The 24,539-nt window shown below is 34.5% G+C and overlaps 2 protein-coding genes across 8 annotated transcripts in view; both read left to right on the forward strand.

Moving 5' to 3' along the window:
- The window catches only part of LOC128994633 (nocturnin), a 44,396-nt gene extending 40,187 nt beyond the window's left edge, over positions 1-4,209 (forward strand). For all 6 annotated transcript variants that reach the window (XM_054419309.1, XM_054419312.1, XM_054419313.1 and 3 more), the window contains exons 5-7: positions 986-1,192; positions 1,663-1,958; positions 2,766-4,209. In XM_054419309.1, coding sequence (XP_054275284.1) covers positions 986-1,192; positions 1,663-1,958; positions 2,766-2,949 — 687 coding nt within the window. In that variant the 3' untranslated portion in view covers positions 2,950-4,209. The remainder of the gene's footprint in view (positions 1-985; positions 1,193-1,662; positions 1,959-2,765) is intronic.
- Positions 4,210-5,310: 1,101 nt separating this feature from the next.
- Positions 5,311-22,880, forward strand: LOC128995879 (proton-coupled amino acid transporter-like protein CG1139). 2 transcript variants are annotated; one of them, XM_054420907.1, is made up of 10 exons: positions 5,311-5,452; positions 6,993-7,086; positions 8,141-8,248; positions 10,915-11,065; positions 11,564-11,685; positions 12,373-12,457; positions 13,019-13,297; positions 15,639-15,817; positions 16,362-16,537; positions 22,621-22,880. In XM_054420907.1, exons 1-10 carry the CDS (start codon positions 5,443-5,445, stop codon positions 22,854-22,856), a joined length of 1,440 nt encoding a protein of 479 aa, XP_054276882.1. In that variant the 5' UTR covers positions 5,311-5,442; the 3' UTR covers positions 22,857-22,880. The 2 variants fall into 2 exon arrangements, with proteins under 2 accessions (XP_054276882.1, XP_054276883.1); XM_054420908.1 differs by having other exon boundaries at positions 6,996-7,086.
- The last annotated feature ends 1,659 nt before the right edge of the window (positions 22,881-24,539 follow it).

Genomic DNA, 24,539 nt, shown 5'->3' on the forward strand with positions numbered 1-24,539 from the left:
TCGAACGAGTTCGCGATCCAGCATGATCGGACCATGGGAACGGGGGTTTACGGGGGGTTTTATGGGGTAAAAATAGGTTTTTCCCATTTTTGACCCAAAAAACACAAAATTTCACCATTTCTTTCCAAACCATTTTGTAGAGCTTAAAAAAACAAATAATTTAGTATATTGAAGCGTTGTTATGCGCCTAATGGTTACGGAGAAAATTCCAAAAAATTGTAAATTTAAAATTCCCATGTTATTCTTATGGAGAATAAGTAAACTGTTGTATAGTTTGCTTGTTTGTGAACATATTTTGATCAAATTTGGAAAATGTTTTTATTGCTTACTAACTATTCACATTTTACAAAAAAAAAAAAAAAAAACAGTTTACCCTCCCTGATGCAGCAAACCTAAGTACTTGTTAAACTAATTCTATTTAAATCAAGAATAAATGTTATATTTTTAAGTAGACATTTCAGTGTAAATCCAATCAGTCAAATGGAAATTCGCTTAGTCTGCAGGTTTGCTGCGGCGGGGGTATTGTTGAGGTGCCACAGAGAAGTAAGGTACATCAGAGAAAACCCGCATATGAGACGACCGTGTGCTTTCAGCCCTGGTTGGGCCGAAAATCTTGTGATGAGTAAGGAAGAGTTCTGGCTCCTCCTACCACTCCTACAGAAATTCCTACTGCTCAAAACACAGGGTCTTCCTCCACAATGAGTGTTGTAGTACATGAGGAGGAGGAGGGTGGTGTTGGACTTTTGCGCTAGACACCAGTGACTAGTACTGAACACCACTTTAAGTGTACTATTGAATGTTTCCTCTGTACCTTACTTCTCCGTAGGTACGCTCACATAAATGGTTGTATGTGAATTTTTGTTAAACAAACTATCACAATAATTTTTCTGGCATAAATAGTTAATGTGAGCTAACCTCATGCATCTTCATCTCTATAGTAAATATTTTTTTATATTCGATGACTTATACGTCCCTCCGTTTTCAGGAGGTTGATCACTTCAAGTTTCTTCAGAAAGTGTTGGGAACCCAAGGCTTCAGTGGTACGTTTTTCCCCAAACCAGATTCACCTTGTATGTACATAAAGGGCAACAATGGACCCGACGGTTGCGCCATCTTCTACAACACTGAGAGGTATGAGCTGGTAAAACTGGAGACAAGGATCCTGGAAGTGTGGAGGGTGCAGAGCAACCAGGTAGCTAATACTTCATTTTGAATAATTTTTTTTTTACTTTCAAACGGCTTACCAGACAAAACTGTTATGAATTCAGTCACCGTTGTGTACTAATAATGATGACAGCAAGATATTCACACTGAAATAATCTATGGGAGGGAAGGATCTCAAGAAAGGCAGTTTCTCTAAACCAGTTTGTCCTAAACCTGGAACAAGATGTATTTGAAAAGCTTAACGATAAAAATTCCTTCATTATGAGTAAAACCTCTCTAACTACTTGTCTTTAGTAACTTTTCTTTTTGTTGAAAGTTAAGAGCTATTATGAATAAGAGCACCAATAACTTCTATCTTCTAATTTAAACAATCAGTGGCCTTAGACATTGTAGTATTAGTATACTAAATTGTATAAACCATGAAAAATATGATCTATAAATTTAAGAATATTGAAACTATTTTTTCCATAAATGTTTTTCAACAATTTTGAAATTCAGGTGGCGATCTTAGTGATTCTCCGAGACAAACAGACTGAGGATGAGATCTGCGTAGCCACCACTCATCTCAAGGCCCGTAACGGAGCATTGCTATCAGCGCTGCGCAACGAGCAAGGCAAGGATCTGCTGGAGTTTGTAGCGCAGCATGCTGGCAACCGTCCTGTCATTCTCTCAGGAGATTTCAACGCAGAACCGACGGAACCTATTTACAGTACCGTCCTTTCTCACGATCTGCTCAGGCTATCCAGCGCCTACTACCAGGAGAATGAACCACCTTACACCACCTGGAAAATTAGGTATTGGGAATAACTTGTCTCTTTCTGTTTCTAAAGGTTTTATGTTTTTTCTTCCCATTTGTTCTTTTCCTGTTAATATATCTTCGACTTTTGGTTCATCCTTGGTGGCCCAATGAAAAATGGCATCAGGGTTCCAGATTGATATTTAATTAGATTTTTAACTAAGTAAATTTTCTAATGTAAATTTATTTATACTACCTATATTAGAACCCTAGGGAGTTGATTATGAGGGTTTATTTATTCAGTTTCATTGTAGTTAAAGGTCCAAAGTGGCACAGTTACCAAAGCCATATATGAACATAATTGATCAAATTGAAGCAAGTTAATTTCTTGATTAGCATTTTACAGGGCATTGCTATTGTACAAATATAAGAAATACATCTACCAACACCTTTGAACGTATATCTACACTCATACACACGATATCTACATCATGATCTACACACAATATCTACGTATATCACACTACATAACTATAAAAAAAATCTTGAGCATTGTATAACTTTGACAATCTAAAATCTTTTGTTTTGTTTTGACGCATGTAATATTCTTCCACGAATATGTAAATAAAGAGCATTGTCTATTGTCTATTGTCTATACTGTAAACATTTACAAAACTGTATATGAAGAATGTTACCAAGGCATTCAATTTCAACTAGTCAAACTGGTCATCATCAAATGTATCACACGATGAGTGCAATATGACCACTGAATTAACAGAAAAGGAAAAGAAGCGGTAAGTGTAACTACCTAATTAATTACAATCGTTCCAGTGAATTTTCTATAACAAATTTTACGTTTTTGCAGGGAAGAAGGCGAAGTGTGTCACACCATAGACTACGTGTTCTGCTCCAAGGATCGTCTAAAGCCCGTCACACTTCTCGAATTTCCAACAGGAGAAGAGATAGGCAAAGACCGTATCCCCTCTATGTCTTATCCTTCAGACCACTTTTCTCTAGTTTGTGATCTTCTTCTGAAAGACGCCTCATAATTTTGATTTCTTTATCCACAACAACTTCATTCCATTCTGTCATTTTTTATTTTTTACTGGTTAATGATTTTATGCTGTTTATTTTAAGGTTTTACTTTACATAAGGACACGTCTATTTATATGATATTTCTTTATTTTACTGCACAGATCTTGGATTTATTAATTTAATAATTGGATATAATTTGGATGAGAGGAACAATTATTTTAATAATTGTTTGGTTCATGGTAAACAACGTTTTTCCTATACAAACATTAGCTGTGTTAGTTGTAAAAAAACTTAATCAAATTATTTTAAAAGTTTATATAAATTGTGCCTAAGTAACTTGAAGTGTATCAATTAATTGGCAGTCTTAATGTTTGCTTGAAAAATGACAGAATTGAAGTTTCTCCTCATATGACGACTTTATTTGATGATTATCGAACTATGTTCACTTCTACTTGTGGATAAAGTTCTCAGTATTTCATCACTAACTAGGCTAAGTGTGCCAAATGAGGCAGATTTGTGCCGTTGTTTGTTAATCAGACAAATTTTCCTTGTGTAGATTTGTTTATGTGTAAAGACTGTACAATACTCTAAGATAATGATAGTGTACCAGACTAAATTATAATCGCACAGATTAAAATTTAGTGGGTACAAAAGAGCTGTGATACTAGGATCATCCGTGTTATTTATTGTTTATTATCTGTTAAAGTTCTCAGCACTATTGAGAAGTTATTATTGATGAACTCACCAAAGAAACTATGAACATTTAGTTGCAAATGAACATTATAGCTAGCTTACCATTGTCCGTTCTTCCTTTTCCACTTGCTTCAATTTTCTATGTACTTTAAACGCACTATCACAGGCAAGAAAACCACTGTAAATATTTCTCAGAACCAATCACATTGTATTTCTATCAGCGTTTTCCATTTCAAACTTTTATTTAGTTTGTACTGTAATGTGTTGTGAATATTGTGTCAACTTAATTATAATGAATCTTATTATATTTAATATAAGCTTTACCCTGTATTTCTTATTTTAAAAATCCTAATGATTGTTTTTCTTTGGTAAATTTTTCATTGACGTTTGTAATCTCAAAATTTGTTTCTTCTTTTATTGTAAAAAGACATTTGTTGAATTTGTGTTTTTAATTATTTTATGGAACTTTGGTGGCAGTTGAATGTGCTTTACTAAAGAAGTATTGTTGTATCTTTGTGTACATTATTCCTGCACTATTGAGGACTGTTGTTTCACAAATATAAATGCAATCACTGTTTTAATTGGCCTGATTTATTTAGTCCTATTAGCCTTGCAGTTTAAAGTTGTTTATATTGAACAAGTTTACCTGTGCCTTGCAATGTTCTATGAACTCCGAATGGAACAAATCTTTTGAAGTTGTGACGCTTTTGTAAGTTGAAGTTGTGTCAATATGATAAAGAAAATGTTGACAAATTGAACATTTTGATCTATGGTAGCATAGACAAATAGAATAAATATACACTGTCAAAGGAAGATTCCGGCGCACACCGCTGCAGGCCGAGGAGCGCAGGAGCTATGCTACCAGCAGACGCTGCAGCGGTTCTCCGGTGCACTCCTTGCGGTGGGCACCGGAACATATGCTAACCGTAGCACTGCTGACGGTCTATATTTATTCTATTTGTCTATGATGGTGGTGAGATGAGTAATGCATCAAAAGCTTATTTTATGAAAAAAAAGAATGCTGAAGGTAGATTTGTTGTGGACCCTAATGTCTTGGTGGAACATTGAATTATGGATATTTATAAATTTAAAAAACAATGAAAATATGACCTGGAATTATTGAGATTCATCAGAAAGCCATAAACTGGGTCTTCAAGAGTTTTGTCTTCAGTCTGGGGTTTGAATGGATTTTAGATTTCTTCAACATAGAAAAAGCGTTAGAGCAGTTTTTGAAAAATTGTCTTGTCAACCAACAAACAATCAATCAGTCATACAGACATTGCATCCATAGGCCTACAAGTTATCTTTAAAGGTACAGTAAATATAAATAAACATTAGAAATATAGAGCCCATTATGAATTGAAAATTATAAATTTTATTATGATATTGCATTATAATTAATGATAATGCCTTTCTTGTACTCCATCTATTCTATCCATATGGCTAAACCTTTGAGCTGTCAATTAGACAACAAATTATCAGAATTTTACAATTAAGTTAGTTGAGATTGGTTTTGAAAAAAAATACTTTTTTACAAAAATATATTTATCATTGAATTTATCCACCTCTCTGTCTATAAAGATTTCAAGATATTCAGCTAAATTCATTGTTGACTATTTCCACATGTGGCTTTTCTGCTTATTTTATGAAAATAACAAAACATAACCTCTGTCTGATTTATTCCTAAATTTATGTGTTAGGAGTGTGATATTTTTTGTTTAATCAGTGAAGAACAATAAAAAAATTAATAATGTTCTAATTGTAAATCCAATTTGTGACTAAAATATTTTATCTTCAAGTTTCTCAACAGCATAATGGGAGAAGGTAAGTGAAGTTTCTTTACAGTTTTTTTTTAATTTAGAGCAACCCTTTTAGGGGATTTTTGCTTATGACAACAAGCCAGTACCCCATAGTTTACTCATATTAAAATTTATTGGAATGGGGAGACATTCATTTACAAAATGGCCTGCTCAGAACTTTAAAAGCCTGTTTCTTGGATATAACAAAAAAAATTCTAACAATATTCTAATTTTTTTTAATACCGGTACCGTACGTAGTACAATACCGTAACACTAAAAATTTGTCATTGGGTTTGTCCGCAAAACATAATGGGTAAATTAACATAAGATTGTTTGAACATTACGGTACTGTTTTGAAAGCAAAAGCAATTCTTAAATCGTATTGTATTTTAAAAATTTTAAATGACGATTTTCTACTATTTTCAATTTTGCTGGAAGGGGTTATTCCCTCACGTTGCTGTTTTGTCCACAAGTTGGATATCTGAATGCATCTTGATCTGAATCCAGCTCAAAACTGAGCCAATCCCAGACAACTTACACCATTCTATAATGAATAATTCAATTATAAATCATTTAACTGAGATATCACACTATTGATATAATGAAACACACTCTAAGTACCCCTCATAATTTCTGAGTCACTGTAGTTTATAGCCAAAAATCTCAAGTTTCACGATACCTAAGCGTTTAATTTTTCTACGTGTAATGAACTTTTTTTACCCTAAAGAGAGAGCGAAAAATCTGCAATGTCAGTAGTGTTTACACAATTGTTCTCTATAGGCTATAGTTATGTGTTTGATCCTTTGACTTCTGGATACATATTTAAGATGATGGATACAATCTTTTTATTATCATAAAACAGTTAGCATTGACAAAGTCATATAGTACAGTCAGATACAGACATAGCTAGTGTAATAGGAGGGTGATCCTCAACATGATATATAGTACTAGCAATAAATTGTTGAAATATGGCATTTACACAGAATAATGGAAGTGAATAATCTTAATAACTAACTAAACATATTTAAGAGGTAAGACTAACACTATCAAACAACTCCATGTGTGTATAATTAAATAAAAACGACTAAAAGCAGTACCTGACATATTCTGCAGCATGAGGGTTAGTTTTAGAACTACTACCTATGGGGTTTTGAGAAGCGCTGATAAACCGGTAGACAGCTAGGTCTGATTTACAGGCAAGCTGCCTTAAGGGGTTTGCCTCCCAGACCAGACTAGGGTCCAAATCCCGTCCCAGCTATGTCTAGTGCACAATTCATGAGGAGTTCATCCTGTCTGTGGCAAAGCTAAGTGGAAGAAGCTCACCTCAATAAACTATGGACGGCTCGGGTAGAAGTTAATGAGGATGTGTTAAATCTTTGATAGTTGTAACTCAAAGCAGGCATTTTGCGTCCTTACGGTGTGAAACCACCATAACTTTGTTTGAAATCTTGGATTTTTACGCTCACAAGACAAAGTAAAAGTATAATATACATAAGAAATCACCGAATAACTCACTGAGTACACCAGGGTTAACTAAGTTTAATTAACAACTCTGATTTACTCAGCAGCACCAGGTGGTATTGAAGCCAATCCTTCTACATTAACAGCCAACCGATCATTCATCAAACAGAGAAAGGGATTCATCAGTCCAACCAGCAGGTATGTTGCAGTATCATATAACATTTCTCAAAACAAGCTATTTTTTACAGGGTATGATTTTAAAATACTTATAACAAGTTGTGTTGGATTAGCTTCTAGATTACCAGAATAAAAAAATTAAGATTTTGGTTGCCTGTAGGTAGTAGGTAACATCAGAGAGATCTGTTGCAGTATGATTCTAACTAAAATGTGATTTGTGCCGAAAGAAATTGGAGCAAATCTTCAGGCGCTTCAAAATTAACCTGCTTTGTCCATAACGGGTGATTCAGAGAAAATATTAACATCAAACCATAACATCTAACACTCATTGATCAAATATCAATATGAGATTTAGGTACTGGTGGAATGTTTGATATAAAACAGATCACTCTGATGGTAAACCTATTTGTTGAAGTATTAGAAATGGTTGTGCCCTCATTCTGTTAGATGATTTGCAACGCTGTTCAGTATTTTTCTTTTCTTGTAAACTCAAGTATTTGCAAATGTAACTATATAATACAACTTTGACTTATATGAAACGTATACAACTCAAGGTACAGCTGTATACCTAGTCCTTATCCCTGCCCATTCTATAAGAGATGTTCCTAGTCATTGACTCAGTGAAGACAGGTTCATAGAAAATTGTAGAGTAAGTTTTTAAGAATTTTTTTTAAGACACTAAAGAAAAAGGAACTACACAGTACTGCGTGTTTCCTCTTGCTTGCTAATCATCAACGTTCAAGAAACAGAAAAAAAACAAAGACAGATTTTGGTGAAAATTCATCTTTCAAAGACATTGTTGAACTGACAGGTCGGCTAAAGTCAGTCAGAACTTAACCCCCTTTTCCATATGTTTTCAGACAGTGTCACAAATGTTATTCTTTTTTAAGTCACTTCAATTACTTTAAAAAATGCTTAAATATGTAAAATAGTGAAAGTTGTATTTATCTTATTAGTGATCAAGAATTTCTGCATTAATCCCTTTTAATAATATGTATTAACTTTACCCCTTACCATCACCAACAATAAAATCTTAAAAAATTTGAATTATCATGAATGATGAGTTTGTTCGCAGTTTTGTAGATTTTGGGACCCTCGAAAATGAGTACTACACAGAAGAGGGGAGGGAAACTGCTGACTTTTATAACCCTCACCAAAACCGGGAGTTGAAAAGACCAACTACGTAAGTTGAAAAAACGTATGGTTATCATTAGTTTAACCCTTTGATGCACAGGAATATTTTTTAATTTCAATTTTCAGCAAATTGATGTTTTTTGATAACCTTAACGGTAATAGAGTTTAGGAAAAATAACAAAAAAATTATACAAATGTTTTTATAAGTTTTATTAATAAAAAACAAGGTGGTATTATGTATATACCACTATGTATCAATGCGTACCCTAAACATACACATACAGTTGTAAAAACCTACCTTGAAAAGTATCAATATGTCACAAATAAGAAACTATTTTACTTGTTATACTTGTTACTTGTTGTAATACAAAGATTAGGCATCATGTTGAAAATAGTATATGAGTCTAACAAAATTCACACGAGAAAATAAATTTTATAAAATTACTGAATACATAATACATGTGTGGGTCAATTATATAAAATAAAAAGTTTCCAACAAGTTATTGTCCAATATCCTATCATCATATTTTAGATTCAAGATTATTCTTTCAGTTTAGTTATGAAACTAAAAAAAAACAGTTTTTCTTGTCTGTTAGACATAAGGACACTTTGCACTTGTTGCACTCCCAGTAAGAGCGAACCAGTTTATCTTTAGTGCTGCAGAAATTGCATCTTTTCCATGTAGATCTCATGGGTAGGTGGAGATTCTCATTCAGCCTCTTCTCCACTGGCACCTGAACTTTATGTTTGTTAACATTTAGTTTAGCCTTTCCTTTGTCTTTTGTTGATTTTGAGAGTAGTCCATTCGCAACAGAGATACGAAATTGCTTCAAACTCAGTTTTTTGCCTGCATTATTGATTCCGAACGCAACAAATGAATTCACTACAGTTACATCAACAAAATGCCAGAAAATACGCATGTACCACCTTTTGCTTTTTCTGTTTATGCTGTAGCATGACTTCAGATGGTCAGCCTTATCTACATATCCCATATTAGCATTGTACTCCTTCACCACGATAGGACATGGGAGAGTGATACTGGAACCATCTTTTTCTTTTCTTTGAGTTGTAGTAACAACAATTCATGTGTCGGGTCATAGTGGTTGCTAAGAAAGAGAACCCCTTTATTGTCCTTCCACTTTACACAAGTGAGACCAGTTGTGCTACTCCTAAACTGAAAATCTCCACGAGCCATATTAGCCTTGAACTTGTTTGGAGTAAGTTTTCTCGTTTGCGGTATTGTCCCACTTGCATACACCTGCTTTCGTTGGAGGTGGTCAAATAGTGAGACGGATGTGAAAAAATTATCGATGTACACTTCATATCCTTTCCCCTCAACTTTACTAACTAACTAACTTAGTAACGGGTAACTTTACCCGTGTAAATGTCAAACTGCACAATGAAACCTCTTTGGTCAGGTGATGTCTTCAGTCAGGTCTTCAGGGAACCAAAAACGTCTTTTTGACATCTGAAAATCATATATAAATACTTAAAATATAGTTAGTTAAATTTATATAAGTAATTTACCTGATAAGAATAACTAATATCATAAGAAAATACGCTTGAAATCATGTTTGAGCTTAGTAAGGCAACGAACATACCTATTTGTCTAGTTGCATGGTGGTATAGTAGGGATACCACGTGTATTTGACAAAATAAACATTAAGTTTTAGAAGTAAATGCGTTTTTAACGCAATATTACTATAACATAATGTATACTTCAACATAAAAACATATAGCTTACCTTGTTAAATGTAATAGAAGGGCATACAATACAGTCGAAACTTCTGCAGTACAGCCTCTAACCTGTAGCATGCAACTCCGCTTTCAAACTAGAACTATGCTGCTAAATTAATCCATATAATAGTAGTTCCTTCTAAATACGCTAGATTACAGCACTGGCTAGGTCCCTGATATGGTATTCTCACAATACCAGTATGCAGCAACGCAGTAAAAATTATTTTACAAGTGGTATTCTGATAATACCACTGTGAATCAAAGGGTTAAACCTTCACTGGAACTAAAGATCTATCATACTTTTAAAAAAGCATTCTAATTTTTTATTTTTATAAAATTTTCTAAATGTTGAATTTGTTAACACTCCAAATTGTTGTATTTTAGTAACTTTTCAAATTGTAATAAATCTGTGATATTATAGTTTTACCGCTATTAATTTAAAATGTAATTTTTTACCTTCGACCATTTTTTAAGCTAGCCTTTCCAATTCCGTTCTTAGAATTTAAAAGACGAAGTTCACCGCATTATTTTTTTTTACCGTACTTCACAGCACTAGTAACGTACCAATAAGGTTCAAGGATTGAGAGAAAAGAAGTGAAATTGTAATGCTTCGAACGTCAACTTATCAGCTGTTAAGACCAATTTCATATATTATACAATGGAGTGGTTATGGTACAGTGAGTCGTTGCATCACCATTAGTGGCAATGAGAATAAAAAACATTACTCCTGCAGAAATATTTCAGCATTGGTTGGAGCCCACCTGAGGTTGATTTGTAGGAGTTGGGTCTGTTGCTAAATTATAGTAGTAAGCGTCTCATACTCCGGTACGAAAGGGAAAGGTTTGACTCCCAACATCCATAAAAATTTTGAAGGGTTGGACCTGGACCACTTTACTCTTAAAGCGTTCGGTGTTCTTTTGTTGAAAAATGTAGACTTAAAATTTGTTTATAAATACATGTAGTATATATTTTGCCCAGAGACTTTGAAGCAGCCACTCATCTACTGAAGGGTAGTGTTGGGGCCGGTCTGCTGGCGATGCCCAAGGCTTTCTCACACGTGGGAGTGGTGTTTGGTTTCATCATCACAGTCATTATCACTTTCCTCTGCGTCTACGCTATGGACGTACTGGTGAGTGTGGTCGATTACATAACGGTTACCGTACATGATGATAGAGAGTAGTAGAGACCATATTCCCATGTTAAAGTTTTAGTCAGTTTTTAGAAAATTGACGTAGTTCAATTGAACCACTTGCAGTGTATGCTGTCAATGACTGATTTCTTTTGATTACACAAACTATTTAACCAATCTTATCTGTAAGGACAGTTAGGTACTGTAAAATACAGAATGTTTTGTGTCACAAGAATTTTAAAGTATTGAAAAATAGAAGAGAAATAGAATAGAGTAGAGTCCAGCTATTCCGAATCTCGCAATTCCAAAAATCTGGCTATTCCGAATTGCTGCACATGTGTAATGATATGACGTTTTTGGGAAAAGTTTAATTTCGTAATAAACTCAGAAAGGTTTTTACTTTGTAAGATATTTTTCAAATGGTGTCGTTGAATTTTGTTAATCTTAATTTCAAAAATGTGTTTCCTCTAATTTTAAATGCTCATTTTGGTTTCACAGCTATCCATGCAGTACATTCAGTGTCAGAGATTACGCACTCCGTTCATCCCACTGCCTGCGTCTATGAGGATCGGCTTCAAGAACGGTCCTCGGCGTCTGAGATGCTTTGCTTCCATTGCTCCGTGAGTTCGGCTGTTATCTTAGTTCTGCACTTGTACATCAATCCTCCAGAGGATCAGTGGTGTGGTCGTAAATTTTCCAGTGCGGAAACGCTTACTATTGTCACAAACAAATACGGGTCACTTACCAATATTCGTTCTTTGTAAAAAGCAGAGTGGGAACGCCACTCCCGCCCCACTACACCACTGCAGGGGGGATGTGAAATGGTCTTATGGATACTGGATGACCTTATGATATTGATGGTTTGTGGGACTGACCAAAAGCTAGTGTCAATAGACTAGAAACTATGCATATTAGTAATAAAAACTAAAAGTATACGGATTTGTTCACTTTAACTGTGATCAGTTAAATGGAATAATTTCCATTATGAACCTACATAATGATCAGTCATGGAATAATTTTAGAATCAAGAGAATTCATCTTTAAGCATACGATTAAATTTTCCTAATGCAGTGTTGTAATATGGCAAGGTTACTAAAATTGCTTAAGAGCTGATTGAACGCTTCTCTATGAGACTATATTTTACTGATATCTTAGCAGAAACAACACTAAATCTTGTTCAACAGTACCAAAATCATTCCTATGGGTTGAGAAATCCAAAAGTTTTTAATCCCTCTCCTCCCAGTTATAGTATTGCAAGTATATTATTATGAACTGGTATGCTCAGTAACTTTTGATACTTCTTTCAGATTATTGGTGGACATTTTCTTAATATCCTGCCAACTTGGGTTTTGTACAGCATACATTATTTTTATTGCATCATCAATAAAACAAGTAAGTTTACTAATGATAAAAAAGTTAACAGAAAACTGAAAATACAAACTCTCTTGGTACCTTAAGACAACATTTTAAGTTGTTATTTAACTATTTAATTATTTTTTTGCCATTATTTTTTTGTATTCAAACAACCGTATTAACAACCGTAAACTATACATATATAGTTTGAGTTTTATTTACTTTAAAAAAGTGTCTTCAAAATGTAATTATAGTACAGATTACAAATTTAAAAGCAAACAATGGTTCAGTGGAACCTTCTCGGGCTGATAAGTTACCACTTGGATCGCCCACTTTCACCCTTACGCTAGTTCACCACACAAACCAGGTAAAGTTTGAGTTTTTTAAATCTAATCTGATATTGGGCAAAAGATGTGAAAAGAAAGGAAGAACAATGCCCAAACCTACAGTCTATATAGGAAGTATTTCAGTTTTATGTTCACGATAAACTGTTATGTTTAAGATCATTTGATTGAATTTCAAAACATCAACAGAAGACAACCACATATTTTTATCCAATAAATTGGTGTAAGTTTCCACTACAACCAAAACTATGTGTAGGTTGTTGAACCAAGATTCGTGGAAGATTTGAACTTGAAACTGTACATCTTGATGATATTCATCCCGGTTTGTCTGACGAACTACATTCGAGATCTGAAGAAGCTGATGCCTCTGTCTCTACTGGCCAACATTCTCATCTTGTTCTCCCTCGGGTGTTGCCTTTATTACATCTTCTGCGTGGGACGATGGAATACGGACACAGTCAAGATGGTAGTCCCTGTACAAACCTGGCCACTGTTTGTGGGAACTGTGTTGTTCGCCCTAGAAGCTGTGGGAGTGGTAAGGAGAAGTAAGGAACAGAGGATACACTCCATAGTATACTTAAGTGGTGTCTAGCTCTGTGCTCTAGTGATGTGTCAAAACCGAATCTCAAATCTCAAAACCATCAAAACTTAGGAAAAGTTTCGGTTTCGAGATTCGATCACCAAGTTTCGAGATTCAAAAGTTTCGAAATTGAAGATTTTGGCAGTTTTATTTTTTAAACTGCTGACATTTTTTTGTGCCATTGTTATTGTTTTCAATGCTGTTTCCAAACAAGCTGGTAGAAACAGAGCAAACATCACCATTAGCAGTAATGAAACAAGTAAATTTTATTCTGAACTTCAAAAGGTATCTTAAATACTATAACTGGTACAATTCAGTTTCACATCAATATTTTCTAAACACAAATAAATATTGACCACTAAATGTTCTAATTTATCTAATATTCATGTTTATGTTGGTGTCAGAAGTTAAATTTTGTTGTTGTTGTTTTTGTTTATGAAAAATTATGTTGTATTGGGTTTTAAAGATTATCAGTCACATTCACATATTTATGGTCAGGAGTCGATCTCTTTCAGTTTTGATTGCATAATTAACATTTTATGATTATGTGTATTTTTTTGTAACCTTGACCTTTGTAATCAGCTAAGTAAAAAAGTTTTGCGTGTAGGTTTTGAGATTTGAGATTCGGGTTTCGATTTTTTAAAGTTTCGGTTTTGAGATTCAAAATTTCTGGTTTTGACCATCACTACTGTGCTCACTGTTCCAGCTCTTCCTAGGCTGTCAAAAGTATATTGCTGGCACATTGTACCAGAGCTTGAAGCGCACATTTGTCCCATAAGTGTTTCCTCTGTGACTTGTTTCTCTGTGGCTTTTCAGCTTTTTTGTAACAGAAAACTCTTTATTCAAATAAGATTTCTTTATACTTCTTTCTACGTTCACCGCTCTGTACACTGTACAGTGTACAGAGCTTCCATAAGTATAGTGGTGTGGAACGCAAACATGTGAGAATGGCATTTCAATCTGATTTTTCCAAAAAAATCCTCTACAACTTATTGGTAGGCAACACATCTATTTCCCAAGAGAATGGTGAGCAAGCAATTTTAAGAGGCAGACTCATTGAAACTTAACGTCCTAAAAATATCAGCAACATTTTTCTTAAGTTTGTTTTCTTCTAATTTTGACCATACTAAAGCCAAAACATGGTCCTTTGAACCATGAGTGGATTCAGGTGTGAGGAAGAGGGCTCGTGTGGACCCCTTGGAGTAATATAGGTTCAAAAAAGGAACAAGTAGGGATGATAAGGTTTGAGTTGAATTCTACGAAGGTTAACCCAAAATGCATAGGCCTATTTACTGTTATTATATTAAAAATTTCCCTGGGAGAATTTCTTCAACTCAGCCTCTTTTCAACTGGCTGGATCCACCCAAGCGTTGACCAGTTTCAATGGTTCTCTTTTAGACATTTTTTGTATTTTCAAACAGAGCTGAATATTTATCAAGCAGATATGTATAGTTGTCATTAACAATTTAATTTAAATCACAATACAAGATTATTCAAGAAGAATTGTGCAAAAATAAACAGTTGGTATGTCTGTTTCTGTGAATTCAAACATCTAATTACACAAATGGGAAGTCTGTGTTTATAAGTTTGTTGGGTCAAGGTTATGTTTTGTCTCAGTTTCTTAGTTGAGTACCACGAAGCCTGGCAACAAAATGGCTACTACAAAACATGAAAAAGCATTTTCTGTTTTTGAATTTGCTCATACTAATAATGCTAATGTGTTCAGCAAAACTTTTTTGGGCCAAATTTAGGAAGGAGGCTGCTCATTGGAACTACATAGCTTGTTGGATGTGGCAATTCAAGAGATCTGGATGTCTGGGCCATCCTCAGACTCTGCCAGACGCTGTGGAGAAATCGAAGCTAAGTTTGCACAGAGTCCTAAAACCTCAACAGTCAAGGCTGGTAGGGAAATTCACATACCGCAGTCCACAGTTTTATGCAAGCGTTTGAGACAAAATCCGTACAAACTGCAGTTATTCCAATCATTGAAGCTTAGACAAGCAAAAAAAAAGAGATTTTTGCCATGATAGCTTCTTCAATTTTGTTGTTAGGCTTCGTGGATCTCAACTAAGCAGCTAAGACAAAACACAATCTTGTCAAAACAAACTTATATTATGAACCTGCTCTTTCCATTGGTGTAACAAATAGCTATTTTAAATCAGGGAAACAGATGGACCAGTCCTGTAGTTTTGCACCATTCGTTTTCAATAAACTTGTATTATTACAAATAAACAGATCTATAATTGCAGGAGCAATAATAAGAACTGTAATTGGATTTCTTTACTATTTTTTCCAGATTATAGCACTTGAACACAACATGAAGAATCCTGAACATTTTCTCGGCTGCCGAGGTATATTCCCGTGGTGTATGTTGGTTGTGTCTTTTTTGTATGTCTTTATTGGCTTGATCGGATACCTCAAGTACGGAGAAGATGTTAAGGAGACTATCTTTGCATCTTTACCCAAAGACGATTGGTGAGACATTGCTAAGTGTTTTTTTTTTAGTTATTCTTTGCCACATTACACATTAAGCAACTGGTTTCTGTACTCTTTTCAGACCAGAAAGTCGTTGTTTTACAGAAAAGGGATCATATACGAATTGATTTATGACAGAAGATGCATTACACTATAAAAAATTGTTACACAAGAAATAATATCTCCTTGGGGGTTTCCCAAGAAAGGCCGTTTGGTGACTTTCTAAAGCCATTTTAATGACCTACAATAAGTTTTTGAGACAAAATGTACGTATGTTTAAATTTATATTTACAATGTCCAATTAGGTGGGCTTTAGCCCCCACCCCATTGGAACCGCCGCTGGGTGATTGGCTGAATTTGAAACTGGTTCCTATGACCCAAATAAAATGTCTTAACCGTGAGACCAGTCTCTCCAGAACCAAGCTGAAAACTGATAAGAATGAGTTTTGACGCGTGTGATTAGCTCAACATGAGGTTTAACTTAATACACTACATAAGTCTTGTAATAACTTTACCATCACCTCAATATTTTCTCTGTTGACAGGCTAGCGTTGACAGTTTACGCTATTTACGGATTCTGCATATTTCTGACTTACCCGCTACAGTGTTTTGTGTCGTTGGAAATCTTGTGGGGCAACTACATCCGCCATGTTGTTGACGACCCTTTGAAAGAGTTCATTGTTGAGTACATACTTCGGACAGTGACTGTCTTGATCACTTGTAAGTATATTTATTGCAGTTTAAATTTCATTGAGAGCGAGCGAAGCTCTTATACGTCGACTCTTATGCATTTCGTAATTCGCAAACTCCTCCTACACGGCTGAATCAATCGTTTTTAAATTTTGCATGGTGATAAAGACCATATCGGTGAGTGCCAACATCTATATGGCGTTAAAAAAGTCTCTCACTCAGGAATCCGCCCCACTGGGTCTCAAAGTTTCAATGTAATCCTTATGGAAGCAGTATTTGACACATAAACAAAGACATATGATCAGCTGTTGACTTTTGAATGCAGTAGGTAAAGAAAAAGCTGATAGCATTATTCCACAGATATTAGAACAGAAACGGTATGGATCATAAATATAATCAAATGACGACACTGGCCGTCCTTGACATATGAAGTGGTTAAGGAAGTAGTAAAGGTGAGCAGTCTGGAGTGTGGAAACTGTTTATGACGATTGGATTAAGGTATCTGCATTCCTAAAATTCTATGGGAAAGGAGGAAAACAGGTCCGCGACGCAGGAAGTGGTGAAGGAAGTAGTAAAGGCGAGCAGTCTGGAGTGTGGAAACTGTTTATGACGATTGGATTAAGGTATCTGCATTCCTAAAATTCTATGGTAAGGGAGGAAAACAGGTCCGCGACGTAGGAAGTGGTGAAGGAAGTAGTAAAGGCGAGCAGTCTGAAATGAAATGAAAAAATATCTTTATTCATATGGTATACAGTCGCATACATTGAATGGCGTCACTAGGCTTAAAACTAAATAAAACTAATCTACAATTCATCGAAACCATAAAGTGTTTTATCAGTTAAGAAATGTTTAAGTTTTTTTTTAAATTTGGAAATATTATCAATATTCCTCACCTCAGCTGGGAGTTTGTCCAAAAACCTTTTCCCTGCACAGGTGGTTTTTTTGTTAAAGAGCTCCAAGTTATGGACACTGACAGCAATTTCGTTTCTGTTCCGGGTAAAATAATTATGACAATCACCAAGTTTAGGGACCAAATTAGCATTAGAAAGTTTTTTTGTGTGTAAAATTGTATGAAAAACATAAATACTATACACAGTCATTATTCCCAATTTTGAAAAATATTGACGAGCGGAAGTATCCCATTCTAAATTTAACATAATTCTGATTGCACTTTTTTGAAGAGTAAGAATTCTATCCAGGTTTTGCTTAGAGGTACAGCCATAAATACTTATGCCAAAAGATATTGATGAATCGATAAAAGCAAGATAAAGAATCTTTAAGGTTTCTATTGAGCAAAATTTTGACATTCTATTAATAGCATGGATACCAGAAGTAATTTTGTTGACTACCTGGTCAACATGCTTATTCCATGTAAGATTTGTGTCTACAATTAATCCTAAAAACCTTGTTGTGGTGATTTCTTCCAATTTATTATTTTGAAATTGAATTACAGGCTGTACAATTTGTTTTCTTTTCCTGTTGTAAAAACCATAAAATTACTTTTGCTTAAATTTAACAAGAGCTGATGAGAATTTAAAAAAAGTATTTAGCATATTTAAAGTATCAGAACAATGATTTTCTAAATTTGATAAAGATGAATTGCTGATTTTAAAAGTAACATCATCAGCATACAGGCAGATATTACTACTGTGTAAACTAGTTGAAAATGGAATTGACAGATCCCTAATATAAATGAGAAATAAGATCGGTCCCAAAATAGACCCTTGGGGTACCCCATGGTGAATCTCTGTAAGAGGAGAAGATCTTGAGATTAACCTGTTATTTGTCAAATTTTTAATTTCAACGTATTGATATCTGTTAGAAATATATGATCTAAACCATTCAAACGAAATGCCATCAATGCCCAAACTTCTGATTTTATCTAAAAGAATTGTATGTGACACACTGTCAAAAGCCTTACTTAAGTCTAAAAATATGCCAACTGTTGTTTCACCTTTGTCAAGAGAGTTTATTACTGATTCTATAAAATCTATTGCTGCAGTTGTAACTGATCTTCCTGATCTGAAGCCGTGCTGATTATTATCATGTAAAGAATACGTTTCCAGATAGTTCGTCAGTTGTATGTAAACTGCTTTCTCATATATTTTTGAAATGGTAGGTAATAGCGAAAGAGGACGGTAATTGGTTATTTTTTTAGAATCGTTGTTTTTATAAAGAGGAATAACTTTAGCAATTTTTAATTTAGAAGGAAATAATCCACTAACAAAAGATGAGTTAATTAAATGCACAAGAGGTTTCACTAACTGATAGCAAGCATGCTTTAATATTGTCATGGGTATCTCATCAAAACCAGTTGAAAGTTTGTTATCAAAGGAACTGATAATTTTTAAAACTTCACTATCTGTGACTGGTTTTAACCTAAATTTAATTTGGGAGACTTGTTGAATTGGCTTGTTGACATGTGTGTTGCTATTTTGTGCAAGGTGAGGAAGTGTTGATGAGGTTACATAGGTGCTAAAAAAATCATTAAATATTAAGCTAATATCTCCAGGATCAGTAAACAATGTATGATTAAAATCTATTTCAATATTACTAAATGCTGGTTTCTTGTTGGAGACCTCATTATTAAGGATTTTCCAGGTAGTTTTACATACATTACTAGATTGCTTAACCTTAGTCTCAAAATGTTTCTTTTTAGTAGCAATGACTTTTTTTCTAAAATCCTTATTCAGACTTTTGGCTTTATCAAATAAAATTTTATTTTTTGTGTTACGTGCCATTTTACTCATGTTTACAATTTTAGATTTTTCATTCTTCAAATCATCTGTTATCCAAATATTATTTGATTGTTTGCATCGTTTTTTAAACTTAGGAAAACATGTATTAAAATAAAACATAAAAATTCTAAGAAAAGTGTTGAATTTCTCCATAACATTTGCGTTGTAAACATCTATCCAGTTTTCATGATCTAATAATTTAGTAAACATGTGTAAATTTTTTTCACTAAAGTCTCTTACTTCTTTTACAGTTATTTTATTTGGAGTCAAAACATTTTGGTTTGTGAACTTATTATTTAGGCAACTAATCTGCAACAATAATCCATCGTGATCAGATATCTGGGTATTCACTCCAGTAACATTCATCTTATAATCTAAAACATTTGTCAATACATTATCTAGAGCTGATTCTGACATATATGTAACACGAGTAGGAAAGTTTACAAGATATCTCATGCTATATACCTGTAGTACGTCATTAAGCATTTTCCTGTAAGTAGTGTCCAATACATTAATATTTATGTCTCCAACAATTACAATATTTTTAAAATGTTTCAACAATAAATTTAATAAAGAGTCAAGCTTCTCTAAAAAGAGATTAATTTTTACAGAAGGGGATCGATATATTGCTACTAGTAAAAGCTTTAAACTATTATGCTTGTACTCTGTAATACAACACTCAAATTCTTTTTCACATATTATGTTGGTATTTTCCAAAATATTTATTTTTCTATGTTTTACATTTCCATTGATTTTACCAAGGATCAAGACACCACCACCACCAGATCTACTTCTTGCAAAAGATGAGTGAATACAATAGTTATTTAAATTAAATCTCGAAAGTTCTAAATCTGTCATTTTATGCTCATTAATTAATATTAAATCGGGATTTAATTCTTCAACTGTTATCTGTAAAGAATCTATTCTAGATGGCAGGTGTTGTATATTTAAATGAAATATATCCAATTTAAAACTTTTGTTGGTTAAATTTAAGTGATTTCTTTTGGCATCTTTAATAAGTTTTTTGAAGGCGGGTTGTCTGTTACAGTTGGTGGTGTACAAGATATAACATTGCTTACTTTATCCTTAGCTTCTAGATTACAATTAATATTAATATTTCGGGTTTGAGGAGGGAGTTGAAGTGTACATAGGGCAGAGAGGCTATGCATTACGCCGGCACCAGATACCGCACTGACACTAGCACACCCACTGACAGCCAACCCCCCATCACTTGACACAGTTGAAGGTGAAATTCTCAAACTGGACTGGGAGGTATCATCTTCCTCTTGTAGTTGGCTGTAGACATTAACATCTTTGTGAACTGCTGTTGTAGTTCTGGTTGCATCAGTGTGTTGTTGGATGTTATGGATACCAGTACTAGAAGTTTTGACAGCGATAGCTTCTCTGAGACTTGTGATAAACGCAGCATGCGAAAGGCCATTTCTAATGTTGGTGTTGGTTCTTTCATCTGAAGTTATGATGATAACTGATGCATTAGTTGATCTTTGAAATTTCACTATATTTTTTGCAAAGTGTGCACACGTGACATGATCAGGTCCGCGACGTAGGAAGTGGTGATGGAATTAGTAAAGGTGAGCGGTCTGGAGTGTGGAAACTGTTTATGACGATTAGATTAAGGTATCTGCATTCCTAAAATTCTATGGGAAGGGAGGAAAACCGGTCCGCGACGCAGGAAGTGGTGAAGGAAGTAGTAAAAGCGAGCAGTCTGGAGTGTGGAAACTGTTTATGACGATTAGATTAAGGTATCTGCATTCCTAAAATTCTATGGGAAGGGAGGAAAACAGGTCCGCGACGTAGGAAGTGGTGAAGGAAGTAGTAAAGGTGAGCACTCTGGAGTGTTGAAACTGTTTATGACGATTAGATTAAGGTATCTGCATTCCTAAAATTCTATGGGAAGGGAGGAAAACAGGTTCGTGACGTAGGAAGTGGTGAAGGAATTAGTCAAGGCGAGCTGTCCGGAGTGTGGGAAATGTTTATGACGATTAGATTAAGGTATCTGCATTCCTAAAATTCTATGGGAAGGGAGGAAAACAGGTCCACGACGTAGGACGTGGTGTAGGAAGTAGTAAAGGTGAGCACTATGGAGTGTGGAAACTGTTTATGACGATTAGATTAAGGTATCTGCATTCCTAAAATTCTATGGGAAGGCAGGAAAACAGGTCCGCGACGTAGGAAGTGGTGAAGGAAGTAGTTTAGGGGAGCTGTCCGGTGTGTGGGAACTGTTTATGACGATTAGATTAAGGTATCTGCATTCCTAAAATTCTATGGGAAGGGAGGAAAACAGGTCCGTGACGTAGGAAGTGGTGAAGGAATTAGTCAATGCGAGCTGTCTGGAGTGTGGGAAATGTTTATGACGATTAGATTAAGGTATCTGCATTCCTAAAATTCTATGGGAAGGGAGGAAAACAGGTCCGCGACGTAGGACGTGGTGTAGGAAGTAGTAAAGGTGAGCACTCTGGATTGTGTAAACTGTTTATGACGATTAGATTAGGGTATCTGCATTCCTAAAATTCTATGGGAAGGGAGGAAAACAGGTCTGCGACGTAGGAAGTGGTGAAGGAAGTAGTTTAGGGGAGCTGTCCGGTGTGTGGGAACTGTTTATGACGATTAGATTAACGTATCTGCAATCATAAAATGCTAAGGAAAGGGAGGTTAACAGGTCCGCGATGTAGGAAGTGGTGAAGGAAGTAGTTGAAAGTAGTGAAAGGCGAGTTGTTTGGAGTGTGGGATCTGTTTATGACGATTAGATTTAGCTATCTACAATCTTAAAATGCTATGGGAAGAGAGGGAAACTGGTCCACGACGTAGGGTGTGGTGAAGGAAGTAGTAAAGGTGAGCAGTGTTGAGTTTGGGAATGTATTAATGTATCTGCAATGCTAAAATGCTACGGGAAGAGACTGTAGACTGTATGTTAAAATGATTACGAAGCAGGAATCGATACATATTTTCTATACATGCAATCGTTTACAATCAAAATTTACAACTGAGTTGACAACAGCTGATTTTTACTCCATAGAGGCTAAAACTATTTTTACTCCCTAAATATTAAAAATGCTACTTTAGACCTGCAACGCATGCATTAAAAACTACTGTTTTTACTGCATTATGACAAAAACAATATAATATGAACCCTTGATGACTCCGCTCAATTTTGTGGATGCCTCTGCAAACGCCACCTAGTATATATTTGTATCCAAGTAGTCTCTCTGAACAGACTATAACTGCAGGGAGGGACATAATAATAAGCACATACCTCAGTATTTATAAGTATTTTCAGATTAATTATTTGTTTCATTTTCAGTTACCTTTTCTCACTACTAAACGTTTATGAAGTAGACCATTTTGTTGTTTCAGTTATAGCAGCTTTGACGATTCCACAGATTGACATTGTCATTTCCCTGATTGGCGCGTTGTGCATCTCCTGCCTCGGGATGATATTTCCCTTCACGCTAGAACTCGTCACTCGATACCCTAATGATTTTGGCCGCTGGAATTGGATTCTAATTAAAGACATTATCCTTATCCTATTGGGTTTTGGTATTCTTGTCATTGGAACCTATACCTCTCTCTACACATTTTTGTTTTCATAATAAAAATTTTTGGAACAATTTAAATCCAATGAGTTTGAGCGTGTAGAGTACAACATATTGACAACTGTGCAGCAAGCACCAACATATTGACTCAGTGTCAGAAAATTAAGAGCCAAAGACATTACTTACATTTTCCCAATATGAAGGAATAATAAATAAGTTTTTTCTGAGCCAGAAAGATATGTTATTCTTAAGATCACTGATTTGTTCTAATCGCAGAACTATTCAACTTTGTAATATTTTTGTAGAATATAGGGATTAAACAACATATTTTCACTTTGCTTTGTTGTTACTGTTGTTGCTATGTTTGAACAGTAACAGAGGAGAACTCCTTAAGTTACTTTATCTTGAATTATTTATTCATAGACAAAAAATTAGTGTGCCTCCAACACACATACTGATCCAAACTAAAGAATACTAATATTCCCTGAATTGTCAATGTACATACCGACAAATCTTTTCATGATATACTAGTGAAAAAAACCATGCAATTATTTTGTAAAATAAATATATCAAACTTTGGAATCAAATAGTTTATCTAAAACTTGAGATTATTTTTTAAAAATAATATGTAATTGTTGGGTCTTCATTAAGGAATAAGTTACACATTTGATAAAACCATAGACAAAAAGAATTCAATTAAGACCGACAGCGATTAGCATAGGTCCTGAGCGCCGTGTAGTTATGAAGCGCTTATGCCTTAACTACACGGCGCTCCCAGCGGTGGACGCAAGAACCTATGCTAACCGCAGCATGGCTGTCGGTATTATTTTTGTCTAGGATAAAACTTTGTTGGTACTGGTGTAAAATAAAGAAAGTAAAATCTTTCAAGTAGTATAATTAAGAAAAATACCATAATACATAAGTAATTTACCAACAAATAAACTGTGAAAACTGGCTATACAAAGGTAATAAAATGTCTGATAATTCAAATTATAAAATATGAAATTAATCTCAAAATTTAAGAAAATGGTAACTCCAACACTTTGTAAATAATTATTTATAGCAACTGATAAATAATTGATATTTCAAAGCATTGATAACAGTTTTACTTACAGTACAAGTATTAATTTACAAAAATAGATTTATTCCATTATGACATAAACATAAGAAAATATGAACTTCAAAAAAATATTGTATACTGTTGCAGGCTCTGAGTGGCTAATTTGATTACAGTGGAACCTCGATAACAAGTGTCATTTTCAAATCCCCTTGAATTTATTTTACCCTTTTAACCTGAGTTGTTGCAAACATCGATAAGAAGTCAACCTGATGAAAAGTCTTCTTAAGGCATCTCACTCCATTCTACACCCATCCTTCACTCATATTTGGGTTAAAATACGCCCCTTGGTGGCTTCCCCATCTCTACCGGTAATAATAACAATATTTAATAATCCTCATGTGTTACCGAGGTTCTACTGTATGCATCTTCAATTTTTTTTTTAACTGGCTACAGCCGGTCCATTTTGATATCCGTCTACTAACTACAGTAGCTCATAATCAATGGTTTTAACCAGTAATGAAATATAAAAAATATAGTTTAATTAAGCAACTAAATGAGAGTGCTGCTTTAATAAAGTTTTATATTCCTAGTAAATAGAATTTCAATAGTACCACAATATATCGCAGGCTCATTCAATTATGTTATCTTTGACTAAAATGCACAGGCTGGCTCATGTCTTT

This window comes from Macrosteles quadrilineatus, unplaced genomic scaffold, assembly GCF_028750875.1.
Source record: "Macrosteles quadrilineatus isolate MER2022 unplaced genomic scaffold, UCM_ALF_1.0 Scaffold_5__1_contigs__length_97177068, whole genome shotgun sequence".
NCBI classification, from domain to species: domain Eukaryota; kingdom Metazoa; phylum Arthropoda; class Insecta; order Hemiptera; family Cicadellidae; genus Macrosteles; species Macrosteles quadrilineatus.